Here is a 13,903-nt window from a genome sequence, read left to right on the forward strand (position 1 = left end):
CAGGCTGCTCTCGGGTATCCTGGCCTTCCACCCAGGGCAGGTAGAGGGTCAGGGGCTCCCCACAGTGCCCCGAGCTCCCTGGGCAGCTCTTACCTCTGCCTGGCTCCAGCTTCCGGCCTTGCCAGGGGGCGGAGCATCAGGGAGAAGAGGACCAGGGGATGGGGCCAAAGAGGGGGCAAGGCTTCTGCATGTGTCCTGCTTTTGCCTTTTGAAAAGGTGGTCACCCTATTGTGGAGGGATGTTCTCCTTCTTCTGAAGTAGCAAGTATTGCTAACAGCCAGAGGCAGGATACTCAGTTTAATGGCTCAGTGCTCCTAGTTATATATACTAGCACTAAATAATGAGGTTTACTTATTGTTTCAATCCAAAAATTGATGTAAGCCAGCCTTTCACCACACAGTATCTCCCCCTCACCCCCATTTGAATCAGAAAAAAAACCAAGGAAAACTAAATACTTTGCATACTTTGCTTTTTCAGCTCATGAAATAATATTTTCATTTTTTCCAGCCAAGTTTTTAGCTACTGTACTCTCAATGTTGCAGCCATAATTAATATTCTACATGCCAGAAAAAGAGGATAAAAGTTGTCTTCCCTGTGGATTTTCAGGGAGGCATTCAGTTTTGATCTGCAGCTCGTAGTAGGCTAAGGTAAATGATCTCTAATAGAACTGTTATTTTTGGAATTGTGATCATTTCTACTTTTTGTCCCCCAAATACTGGTTATACTTTTTGTTTTGCACAACCATTAAAAAGCATGATTCCAGAGTCAAAGTGACACACTCCATCCCCACTTGGTAGAGATAAACGGTCTTCCCAATGTTACTGGTATAGGGAATTATATGGATTTCAGACAGCGAGGCTTGAACTATGGCCCTAAAGATCTAGAGGCAAATCTGCAGCTGGAGTAAATTGTAATAGCTCCATTAACAACTGAGCTATGATAATTCATGCCAACTGACGATCTGGCCTTTGTCCAGTAGATTGATAGGCTAAGGCCTGATCCAAAGCCCATTGAAATCAACCTAGGTCTTTCCACCAACTTCAGTGAGCTTTGGATCATGTATTTGGACCCTGATTTAGTACAGCACTTGAGCATGTGCTTAACTTCAAACACCTGCTTAAATCCTATTGAAGTCAATGAGACATATTTCACTTTAAGCACATGCATATGTGCTTTACTGAATTGGGGCCTGATTTCGTGAAGCCATTATACATACAATATGTTATCCATTTAATTCGATTGTACTCTTTTAAGAATGTTATTTACAATTTACATTTATCACTATTTACATTGGCAACAATATGTTCAGAATCCATTGTACAAGGTAAATAAGGGAAGGCAGTCACTGCCCCAAAGATTTTATAATCAAAAAGAGAGAAACAGAGAAGGTGTGTCTTAGGAATCAAGAGGAAGAGTGCCTTGGAAGAATGTATCTATTTGCTAACATTTGGTTTGGGTCACTTCTTGTGGGTATCATAGTATCTTTAGGATGGATTTGAAGTCAGATTTACGGTTCATTAAATCTTTCCTTTTAAAAATAATGTATTCTGGGGAAAAATATCCTCAGCAGATTACTTGGTCTATCAAGATTTTGGCTAAAGCTGGATCATGAAGAATAAATCTGTCTGAACAAAAACAAAAGGGTCTGTTTTTAAAAAGTCACCAGCTCCTAATATCAGGTGGGAGAATCGGTAGCCACTCCTGTGAAGTTTTGTAAGTAAAGGGTTTGCATTCTGGATTAGCAGAGCTCCTGTAAATATCCGCAAGGTGGGAAGATACTTCTCATAATCTCATATGTGAATGAGCCAAACAAAGAGAGGGCAGAGAATTCATCAAGCAATATACAGAGTTATAACTAGGAGACAGGTATAATCAGGAGTTATGGGGATAAGAACAGGAGTAATGGGATGAAATTTAGCCCTGGTCTACACTGGGGGGCAGGACCGGCTTTAGGAAGTGCGGGGCCTGATTCGAATAGTTTCGACAGGGCCCCGGCAGGGATGACTCACCTGGTGGCGCTCCGGGTCTTCGGCGGCACGTCCTTCACTCACTCCGGGTCTTTGGTGGCACTGAAGTGCCACTGAAGTGCCACCGAAGACCCGGATCGAGTGAAGGACACACCGCCGAAATGCCACCGAAGACCCGGGTAAGTAAAAATTAAAAAGGCGCTCTTCTTTAGGGCGTGAGGCCCTCTTGGGCGCAGGTGCGGGGCCCTCTTAGGTGCGGGGCCCGATTCGGGGGAATCGGCCTAAAGCCAGCCCTGCCTGGGGGGTGGGTGGGATCGAGCTAAGTTACGCAACTTCAGTTACGTGAATAACGTAGCTGAAGTTGACATACTGAGATTGACTTACCGTGGTGTCTTCACTGCGGTGAGTTGACTGCTGCCACTCCCCCGTCGACTCTGCTTGCGCATCTCATGGCGCTGGAGTACAGGAGTCAATGGGAGAGCGCTCGGGGGTCGATCTATCGCGTCTAGACTGTAGAATATTCTCCTTAGGAATGTGATAGACACCCCTTCACTTAGGACTTTGCACTAGCACAGTGGTTTTCAACCTGTCATCTGCGGACCCCTGGGGGTCTGCAGACTATGTCTACGGGGTTCACGAAAGGTGACAATGAAAATAAAGTTTCAGATCCCAGACAAGGCATTTCGTTTTTCTGCTCAGTCAAAAGTATGTGAATACCCCCACCTGCAGGTCAAAACCCAGAAATGCTGGCATTACCATAGAAGCCCGCAGTTTAGCACCCTTTCTCATGCTGCATCAAATGCCATGCCAAGCATGTGCAACATGGATAGTTGAATTCTGTTCAGTCAGTTTTCAGTCTAAGACTTCTATGGCAGAGGCCTGCGGACTGAAGTTTGAATTTCCAAAGAGGTCCGCATCTCCAGTCGAAATTTTTTAGGGGTCTGCAAATGAAAAAAGGTTTAAAACCAGGGCACTACAATATGTATTTACAAGGAACAATTCTGCACTAGCAGGGAGATGGATTGGAGGATCTAATGCATCGTCTCCATGTTTAATTTCTATGATTCTCTTGTAATGATTATTTCTCTGTTTTACCTTCCAGAATCTTTTTACACCCAAAGCTGGGATACCGGAGAGCAGCAATCAAGCCAAACACAGATTCTACAGCAGCAGCAGTAGAGAACTGGCAGGGAAAACACCTGTCTTCCCTCTGGAGCCTCATTTTGCCATCTTGAACTAGACTGCATTATTATCAGTTATTATTATTTTTTCCACATCCTCCTTGTAGTGTGGGGCCCAAAACTGGACACAGAACTCCAGATGAGGCCTCACCAATACCGAATAGAGGGGAATGATCACGTCCCTCAATCTGCTGGCAATGCTCCTACTTATACAGCCCAAAATGCTGTTAGCCTTCTTGGCAACAAGAGCACACTGCTGACTCATATCCAGCTTCTTGTCCACTGTAATCCCCAGGTCCTTTTCTGCAGAACTGCTGCTTAGCCAGTCGGTCCCTAGCCCTTCTTCAAAGGGGACCAAACCCAGTGATCTTTTAACTGCAGAAACAAACATCCAGCAATATCCCATACGATCATATCCCAGTGGTATCTCTGCCATCCACTCCATGTCACTAGATGCAAGCAAGTGACTCACCAACCTAGACTGGGACATCTAACACTGCTGATTGTAAGCCATACAGAAGAAGAATATTGCATACCTTATACATACCTATCCCTATTATTGAGGGACCAGATTACATTTCACCAGTACCAGGGGACCAGTTGCCTGAACATTCAGTCTGTTCTAAGGGAAGGTATCCACAGTATTGTCAACACTGTAGTTAAGTCTGGCACTAAGCACTGCTAGGGGGCTCTATGGCTGTAAAGTGTATACGTATACACTGAGTCTTCCCAGTGAGTCTGATCAGAGCTGGGTGTGTTTACACTGTTGGTAGTTACAATACAGCCTTGTTATACCATAAATCTCCTCTAACGAAGACTGCCATGAAAATGAAGAGCTTCAAAAGAAAATTAGGTAGATAACTTAGAGGATATGCGCTATGCTGGTCCAAGTTTTTTAAAATAACATCCATTATGGGTCAGATCCTGCCTGTGTTTTTCAGGCAAACAGTCCCTTGCATGAGTAAGGCAAGCAGGATTTGTTATTGGTTATTTATATTACATTAGTGTCTCCGGGCTCCAAGTGAGATCATGGCCCCATTGTGTTAGGGAGGCATTGTGCATTCACATAGCGAGAAAGTCCCCGCTCCAAAGACCTCACACAGCAGGCAAGTGGCAGACCCAGGAATAGAAATTGATCCCCTGACTCCCAGTCCAGTGCCCTACGCACTAGACAATGCAGCCTTGCAGATTTGGCACCTGGTATGAAAACACAGTTGTTTGCCGCCAGCTTCTACCATTCTTATTCATGACGACGAGCAGTACCTCCAGGTAGTCCCATTTCAATTAGGGAAGTAAGATACTACTCAGCATGAGGAAAGGTGTCAAAACACGACCATCTATCAGCAATTGTTGCAAGAAATCAGAAGAAAGTGCATTATAAATATCTGTCCACTTGCCATGCCTCCTCACCCACCTGCTCTGGGAGGGCAGCAAGCAGGATCACGTGTCTTCTTATTCTTGTAGACTCCAACCATAATCCAGGTTGGCCATATGCCTCCTCTCACGCCTGTGTATTATTCCAAACCACAATCAGGCTTTCCTCTCCCACCAGTCCTTGCAGGACTTTCAGTGATGTGTCTACATATTCTGACAACACATTTGGTCCACACCAATCTAATCACATCACTGTCACAATTGAATTGGTTTTAGTGACCAACCTTGCACACCAGGAATAGCTCCATTGAGGTTAACAGGGTTATACCACTGCAAATCCAGCATAAGAAATGGAAGAACCAGGTCCCTTTATTGCTAACCTGCTCACTCTGATCTAATCGTGCTCTTAGAGGTTAGACAAAGAGACTTTTCCTTGGAATTTTCACTGCTGGTTTCCCTGGGTCACTCTGTGCATTATGATTCTGTTTATACTTCAAAATCACCCCAAACACTGAGCTTATAAGATTTCTCTGTGCATTATGATTCTGTTTATACTTCAAAATCACCCCAAACACTGAGCTTATAAGATTTCTAAACGCATTAGCTACATAATGAATACAATTTATGGGAGCGTTTCTGGTCTCTGTCAGGCTGGTTTCACATTGGAGTATCTCCGTTGACTTCGTAGCTTCAACAATTATGACCATGCAGTTCACCCACCTGCATAATGTAAGCCATGGAAATTCACCCAGTGATTCCTCCATTGAGGCCAGTAACTTGTGACTGAACTAGAGCATACATTCTACAAAGGCTTCAATGGAGTTACTTCCAATGGCACCAGAATGGCATAGTAACTATAAACTAGCACACCAGAATTCATCACTATTAACTTCTCACTGCATGTTCCATTTGTCCTTAACAAAGGGAAAAATTCTTCTCCAGATCTGCACAGTGTTAAGAGTCACCATCTGCTCTGGCTCTCCCATGGAATTTAGCAAGTGAGGCCAGATTTTCAAAAGAGCTCAGCAAAGTGGGGTATATTGGGTGCTGAGCCCTCGTGAAAATCTGGCCCCAGCTGCAGATGCTGAGCCTTTACAGCCAGGCCCTGAACTCTTTTGCAAACCTGGCCTTAGAATTCAACCTACGGTAGGAGGCATCCCTCACATTTGACTCCACAGGGTTTTCAACTGGATTAAAAGTCTATTTGCAAAACTGCCGTGGCTCTCGGACTTCTGTGCTGCACCTGAAAACCTTTCCTTTGGAAAACAAACACAGGCTTTCCCTGGGGAAGTCTTTCCACTATAAACATTACCTACCACTAGTCAAGTGAGTTCCAGGCATTCCTTCACCCAGCAAAGCGCTTTCCACTCAAACCAGACATTATTTTTCCATTAATAAGTGTTGATGCTCACTGGAAAACTCTGCAAAGAAATTTGTTCAGAAACAATTCTGATATAATTTTTTCCTGGGATTTTTTTTCTTTCCTTTTCTTTTAAATTATTATAACTGAAAACATGATCTTTGCTGCTCAAGAATTCATCTGTTCCTGCTATTTATTCTCCAACTGAAGTCACAGGGCCAAATCCTGTTCTCATTTTACTCGGGATTTTCTCCAGTGAACCTAACAGGGATACTCCAGATTTATAATATTGTACTGAGAGCAGGATTGGACCCTTTCTCATCAGTTTCCTGCATCATAATCATTATGGCAACTACTGTCCTTTTTAAGTCACAAACCGAGCACCATGGTTTCAAGAGAGGAAAAAACTGAAGGAGCAGATATCAAGGCTCCTGTTTTCATGGCAGCGCCATGGATATTAACAACAGAAGCAGGACACAGGGCGAAATGCCAACCTGATACGGTAACTAACCAGCACTGTCTCTCCAGGGAGCACTCTGCAGAGTTTTCCACAAGGCATCGCCTGCTCTTTCAGTGAGCCATAGTTCAGGTTGTGATGGGTTTGTCTGGGAGTGTCTGTCACCTCCATCTCTCATATCTAGCCAAGAGAGAGCTCCTGCTCCTGAGATCTTCTCCACACCCCCTGCCTCCCTGGCTCACCACTCAGCCCCACCGGTCTCTGCTTCTCCCTGTACTTCTCTCTGTCCCCTGCTCCTCCTTTGTCCCCCCCCGTACCTATGTCCCCTGAACTTTACTCCATGCTGTGACCCCTCACCCTCTGGCACCTCCGACTGAGACTCAACCCCCACATTCCCTGCCTCCTCCTGGTCCCCAAATAGTCCTCTCAAGAAGCCCCCCTCATCACTCAATCTGTGCCCCCCCAACTCCATACTCCATCTCCCCAGCCTCTGCCCCCCCAGGCTTCTCCTGCCATTTCCTCCCCCAGCCTCTGCCTCCCCCTCCCTCCCCCCCGATGCCCCTTCTTGCTGGCTGTGCGGGGGAGGGGAGGGGATGCTGATCCTGGGCTGCCTCAGCACAGCTCTGGCAGCCAGGGCCTACTCTGCAGCAGCGTCCTGCCTGGCGGGGGTGGGGGGAGCCAAGGGCACTCTGGCACTGGGCATTTCCCCCTGCGCTCCCCAGCAGCCACAAGCCATGTGGGGACAAAGGGGGAAGTTGAGTCCCTGGGTCTCCCCATCTCCCAGTGAATACCTGGGACCCCGTTCCTCCATCACCACCCCATTGTTCATCCCCTATAAATACCTGGCATCTGATCCCCAGCTCTCTGTAATTATCCCTATTACTGCCCCATTACCCTGGCATTACCCCACTGCTCTTCCCACCTCCTAGAATTAACCCCATGCTGCACCCAAAGATCCCCATCCCTCTCTACAGACCCACCCCCATTGTTCCTCCTCATCCCTCTGTAACCCCCTTCATTTTCACCCCTCAGCTAACCTTGCACCCAAAGATGGACTCTGCTTCTGGCTTTTGCTTTTCCAGATGGAGTTTTTGGTTATGGGACTTGACTTGTATGGGGAAACATGAGGGGAATCCAAATTTGTTTCCAGTCATTCAATCTGCACTATTATTTTAGAGATCTATAACTCCCCTTGACAGAAATCCTTCTAGTTCAAGCTCTGAGTTTTAAAACATATCCCCTCTCCATTATGTTTCTGTCGCCTAGGGTGATCCCTCCTGTTTGTAAGGTGTGAGAGAGGGCAGTGCAAATGAAATCTGCACCCATCCTTTTAACAAACAATGTGCATACTATCTATTTTAAAAAATCAAATAGGATATTGATACACCCATATAAAATGCACCCAGCACCCTTTCAAAATACTCATTGCTTCATTCAAAATTCAATACTTTGGTTCCACTTTGTGCTATATATTATAGCTGGCAACGATGTATTTAGCTCCTTTTGGTTCTGTAAAAATAATAAATATTACTACTAATAATCCTCATCAGTTTAGATCATTGTGTTGTAAATTGCAGGAGTTGCTCTCATTTTGCATTAAAATAAAATAATTGACTTTTATCACTTTGATCGCAGTTGAAACTTTGGGACTTAGACAATGATTTCTTCCCATCAGCCTAGCACAGCACAAAGGTATGAGCTACTTCCAGCTACTGTGAAAGAAGTGGCAGAATGAATGTCCTAAAGGCTGAAAAAATTAGGTGTTTTGTGTATTATAAGAAGACAGAGAAGCTGTTAAACTGAGCAAAGTGGTGTAAACCTTATTAGCAAGATTGTCATTACTGTGTGCATTCAAACAGCTAGGGAGGGAGGTGTAAGGGGGTGTCTGTCTGTTATTCCTCCCTCATTAAATTTTAGATCAGAGGGTTGACATGAGTATTTAAGCAGAGCCAATTTGCAAGACTCATTCCAGGTACCAATAAAATGCTTGTGTCATAATCTCTTGCAGAACCTATAGCCTGGTGATGCAGCCTGAAGTTTTGTCTTTCAGGTTGAAAATACGCAGTGACATTGTCCTAATGCATTATCAGTGGGGGCTGCACTGGATATTTTAATGACACAGCGTTGCATGCCTGTTTAGAACCTAGGCACTTTGCAAAGTTTACAAACAAAATAACCCCCACTGAATTAGCACGTGAGGGCGTCCCACAGCTGCAAATATATATCGAAAGGGGGAGAGAGGAGCGGTGGTTGCAAACTGTCTTTTATTGGAGGTGCATTCCCAAGATTTTAGTTAAGTGTAACATAAAACTGTGAAAGTTTAGCAGGAGAAAAGCTTTCCTCCCACTGGCCTGGCTGTCCAATCAGAAAGGAGCCCTGCACCTCCCTCACTTCTGACAACTATTTAGCAACCGAGCCCAGCTAAAGTTTCCAAAAAAGTTAGAATAACTTCCTCTCTCCAAGACCTCAGTTTTTGCACAACCCCGTCCTTGAAATAAGAGCCCTTCAAGCAACCTGGAAAACGTTTGGTCAGCAAAAAACTCCTGTTTTTTTCCAAAGGATCTGTCTCAGGAATTTAAAACACATTTAAGACACACTCACACCACATCAGGAGGGGGGAAAAGTCTCTTCCCCTCCCCTTCTTGCAGAAAGAATGGAAGAAAGTTCCAGTTCTCCTGTTTCCCCTGTGGATAGCTTGGGGACCAGTGAAGAGGAGCTGGAAAGGCAGCCAAAGAGATTTGGCAGGAAGAGGAGATACAGTAAGAAATCCAGTGAAGATGGCAGCCCCAACCCAGTCAAGAGGGGGAAAAAGTCCAGTCCCAGCTCCCAATCTTATGAAGAACTCCAAAGCCAGAGGATCTTGGCCAATGTCAGAGAGAGGCAGAGGACTCAGTCCCTCAATGAAGCCTTCGCAGCCCTGAGGAAAATCATCCCTACATTGCCCTCTGACAAACTCAGTAAAATCCAGACTCTCAAACTCGCAGCCAGGTACATAGACTTCCTCTACCAGGTCCTACAGAGTGACGAGATGGACAATAAGATGACAAGCTGCAGCTATGTGGCCCATGAGCGGCTTAGTTATGCCTTTTCAGTGTGGAGGATGGAAGGAGCTTGGTCCATGTCTGCCTCCCACTAGCCAGTACCTGGGCAAAAGCAAATACAACTGCCAAAGGGGTAGGTACCTGATTCTTTCTTTTTACTTCTAACTGCATCTTATTGAATTCTGCCACAGGTCTCCTTGTTTTAGTGATGAAGCTTCACGTCGTCTATGCTGTAACGTAAATATTAAGCTTGTTTTAAATGGGGAACCCAAAATGTTATAGCCCCTTGAAAATCCAGCAGCCGTCCAGAAGTAAGACAGAAAGGATTCAGATGATAATCTAGACAGGGGAGAAAACATTTCTCTCCATCACAGTGTCTCAATTATTCTCTTGTGTAGGCCACAAACAACTAGATTAAAGATCAAGATTACATTTGTTCCCCCTTCCACTCACCCCAATCTAAAAATAAGAGAAAATTCTAGTAAGTAAAACATTTGATATGTTCAGATTTAAATTCAATGTGTTTATACACTGCTGCTGTCTTTTAAACGGTTTGCTACCAAGAGGGGAGCTGTAACGTTGAATGGCGAATGGTGTGAAATTTGCAAGAGTACTTTTCTTAGAGAAGAATTTCAAAAGAGAGGAAAAAGACAGCCAGTAAAACACACTGACAAGACCTGAAACAGCTGCTTATTGGATTTGGTGTATGTCTGTGCTCTAAAAGAACCAGCACCTACAAAATAGGCTTTAAGTGTTTTTACAATTTTGCCATTTTGGGAAGGGGGGGGGTCAGCTGATCCTGTGAAGAATGATTTCTGCTCTGATCTTAGTAACATTTTTGTATGATCAGCAGATGTTCTGTACTTGTTTGTCTGTGCTGTGTCCACTTCCCTTCCCCCCCTTACAAATAAAAGGCAAACAAAGATAGAACAAACCCACTGTCAAGTTCATATTCGGTTTCTCTTCCCTAGAGTAAAGTTAAGGCTGGTATCAAACTCTTATGGACTTGAACATCATTTCTTATTTACTCGGGGCACTGAACTCGTCCTCATCAGTTTCCATTACCAGAAAACAGCTTCCTCTTATCTCTCCTTTTTAATTGTGTTGGGGTTTTTGAGGGGTGGGGGAGTCCGGAGGGCAGAAGGGGGAGAGGAGGTGTGCTTAGGCAACCCCCCTAAATTATTCTAAATGATGTCATAACTTTACATTAATTAAGAAACACCTCTCAGTCATCTATAAATCATGCAGTATTTCAGAGTTTACATCTATTCCTATTGTTTGCATGCCTCGTACAGAACATCCAAAGATAAAATACAGACCAAAAGACAGATAAGATAATCATACAATTACAAATATTTATCAGTAAACAAGGAAATGAAAGTAAGGGGACACTCACATTTTGTAGTACAACATGCAGTAGTGTAAATGAAATTGGTTAATTATCCAGATGACATCAACTCCTTAAAAGAATAAGAAAGCTCAGGTTGGTCCATTAGCCAGAATTTTTTTTATCCAAATCCATATTTGTTTTATCAATAACTAGGACACAGACAAGAAACTTGATGCAATTGGCAACATTTAATCTGAAATAGGCAATATTTAGGCAATAATAGGCAAAGGAGTAAAATGTAGATTTTATACAGCATTTTAACAACTTCATGATTCATTTGTGTTTGAAATACTCTGTATTTTAATATCTTCAATAGAGTTTCTATCACCCCTTCATGAAAACCTAGAAAGAAGTTAGTTTCATTATTCTAAAAAGTCTATCCATCTCACACTAACAGGCAATTTAAATATTTAAAGTTAACTACTTTTGTTATCATGGCCAGAAAAAAGACAGGTCTCCCCTGATACATATGTGGCTTTGCTGTAGCTTCAGCTGCAAACAACTGAACAAAGTAGCTTTTTCAAACAAACTCTAAACTTCGGTTTATAAAATTCATTGCCTTTCCTTCTGTTAATATGGTTTAAAAAAGGCTAAGGCAATAAGAAGGGGGGGGGGGACCTCCTTTATGGGAATCTTCTGTTGTCTTTGTCAAAAACAGATGTAAAATGTCTCAAACACATATTTCTTCAGGAGTTTAGATTGGCTGAATACTAAACCTCTACAATGGAACAATGCATTTATTCTGTTGTTTCCTAAATTATTTGCTGTCATTAGTCAATTTATTTTAATCTGTTATCTACTGTATATCCTTCCCTCTGTACATTAGGAGCAGATAATGGTATTTCAACTTTTTTCTTAAAAAACAACAACAATGTTTCAAGTGCAGTGTCAACAGAATTAGAGTTCAGATTGGTCTGATGAGAAAGATACTGAATGTGAACACTAGGAAATAGTCCCTATATGAGGAATTAGACAGCGAGTTCAGAATTTCATTAATAACAATGAAATAGCTAAATCTAGAGTTGAAAATTATTTGTATCCAAATAGACCTTTGAAGAACACATTTAAGTGTATACAGTACGTATTCATCTGGTTCATGCTGAACTGGTATACGGTATCTTTTCTGTAACTTGGCCTCCTAGCAAATGTTGGAAGTGGTCTATTTGTTTCTTATTTTTCCTTACATGACTTAATTATTTCCTTTCATAGTAAATAAACCAAAACCTTCCATTTAAAAAAAATGTTGAAAACATTATTGCCAAAGAGCAGTGTGGCAAGTGTCTGGGTCAATCATTTATAGGCAGAAGCAATTGTTTCCAGCGCTACAAGTGCTTCCAGAAACTTGGAGAAATTTGCAAGTGTGGTTTATCCTTTTAGCATGGAATCCTGTGTGCATTTGTCCATCAGAGGAAACTTTGATGCACAAAAAGAACGTTTGCTACGTTGTTTGGGTGAACGAAAAAAACATAGGAAATGGCTAAACAAATTTGGGGCCTGATCCTGTATTTTGTAGGAATTCTGCAACTCTGAGGAATGACAGAATGAAGGATCAGGCGCTTGTTACTAATTATATTATCCACATTTCTTTGCTTTAGCCTGGGTTTTGAAAAGAAACAGGCAAGAAATGATTTCTCTTTGAAGAAGCTAAAGAGCTTGTTCCACAGAAAAATCAGAGGCTCTTTTTGATTAGAAAATCAGAGCCCTGGGAACTGGGGAAATGCCACCTGGCATTTGAGAATGCCAGTAGGTAGGTGACCATTGCTAACTTATCCAGCAATCAGAGATTTTTCTGGTCTGTTCCATGTAATTAAAGAAAACATACTCCTGTAATTTCACATGAAACAGACACAACTTTTCACTTCAATTAGCATATCAAGCTATAGGATGTTTAAACAAACATACAAATGCAGGCAACACACACGCACACACCAGCACTCCAGCTGTTTACTACCTAGCACCTGCATACCTCACCTCACCCCACTCAATTATTTTTTTGGAAGCTAGAATGTCTGAGATGTTCCAAATAGTCGACAGTTTCAGAAAAAAAGATTCTTTTCCATTATTTCTTTTGGTAAGAAGCGTGGAAATATAGTACCTAATCAGAGGTGTCGGTAGGACAAGAATAAAAGCCAGAACTAAAGCAGTGTAACCTTGCAAGCACCAGCCAATGATGATGATATAGTTCTACACCAGCATGTTAGTAAGATCTGTTTGTCAGCATTACTTTTTACATTTGAGTTACCAGTAAGGACTGTGGCGGGATTATATATTTATAAAAGGCTGTATACGTTACATGAATCGATCCTTATATTATGAAAGCATTTGCCAACCTTGTTCATTTTGGAAGAAGGTTTTAGTAAATGCGTGTATTTTATAACATCCAGGTGATTGTTCCTTAAGATTTGACTATGACTTTAGGAGTTTCTTCAATGGAAAAAGTGAGTAGATTGGTTAGCATCTCTATTTTGTTTTGTCCTTATAGAAACAAAACAATTTCTTCTGGAAACCACTCAAAGTGTAGAGCTTGTTAACTGTTGTTAACTGGTTGTATCATGATACTATAACCAAATCTTTTTTCAAAAGCCCAATTTTTTTTAAATGCACCACTAAAAATGTAAACATACTTATTTGACAGGAAAGTTTTTAAAGTTGGTATTTACATTAATAGGTTTAGTTTTTACATGCTGGTATATTTAAAAGCCCTGCAAAATGCATTCTAGATGGTCTGTTTACATTTGTGTCTTTTCTTGGGAAAGAATAAATCTGCTACACAGTATCAACCAAATACATAGCAATCAACCAGCCAAAGCTAATGGGAGACAAACCACCCAAATAAAGACACAAGAAAAAATACTGAAGAAAGCATGAAATGGTGTAAGAAGTCAACGTACTAAGTATTATACATACATTCACACCCACATTATACATATTCATACACACATTCATACATGCATTTGCACATACATGAAAGATAATTTTCTATCGTCCATGATTCATGCTTCAGAATCCCAGATGTTCATTTCTTGATCATATGAAGTTAGAAAATATCAAGTCTGTGCACGATAGAGAGACATTTTGGCCTGAAACAGAAGGACACTTTAGAACAATGACAAACGTTTTGTTATTCAACCTA

General features: G+C 42.2%; 1 protein-coding gene across 1 annotated transcript in view; it reads left to right on the forward strand.

Annotated features, from left to right (window-relative positions):
* Positions 1–8,758: 8,758 nt before the first annotated feature.
* The window catches only part of TWIST2 (twist family bHLH transcription factor 2), an 86,486-nt gene continuing 81,341 nt past the window's right edge, over positions 8,759–13,903 (forward strand). The window contains exon 1 of the mRNA XM_005299901.5: positions 8,759–9,513. Within this exon, the coding sequence (XP_005299958.1) occupies positions 8,993–9,475 (483 nt within the window). The 5' untranslated portion in view covers positions 8,759–8,992 and the 3' untranslated portion in view covers positions 9,476–9,513. The remainder of the gene's footprint in view (positions 9,514–13,903) is intronic.

The sequence above is a fragment of the Chrysemys picta genome, chromosome 11, assembly GCF_011386835.1.
Source record: "Chrysemys picta bellii isolate R12L10 chromosome 11, ASM1138683v2, whole genome shotgun sequence".
Classification (NCBI taxonomy): Eukaryota; Metazoa; Chordata; order Testudines; family Emydidae; genus Chrysemys; species Chrysemys picta.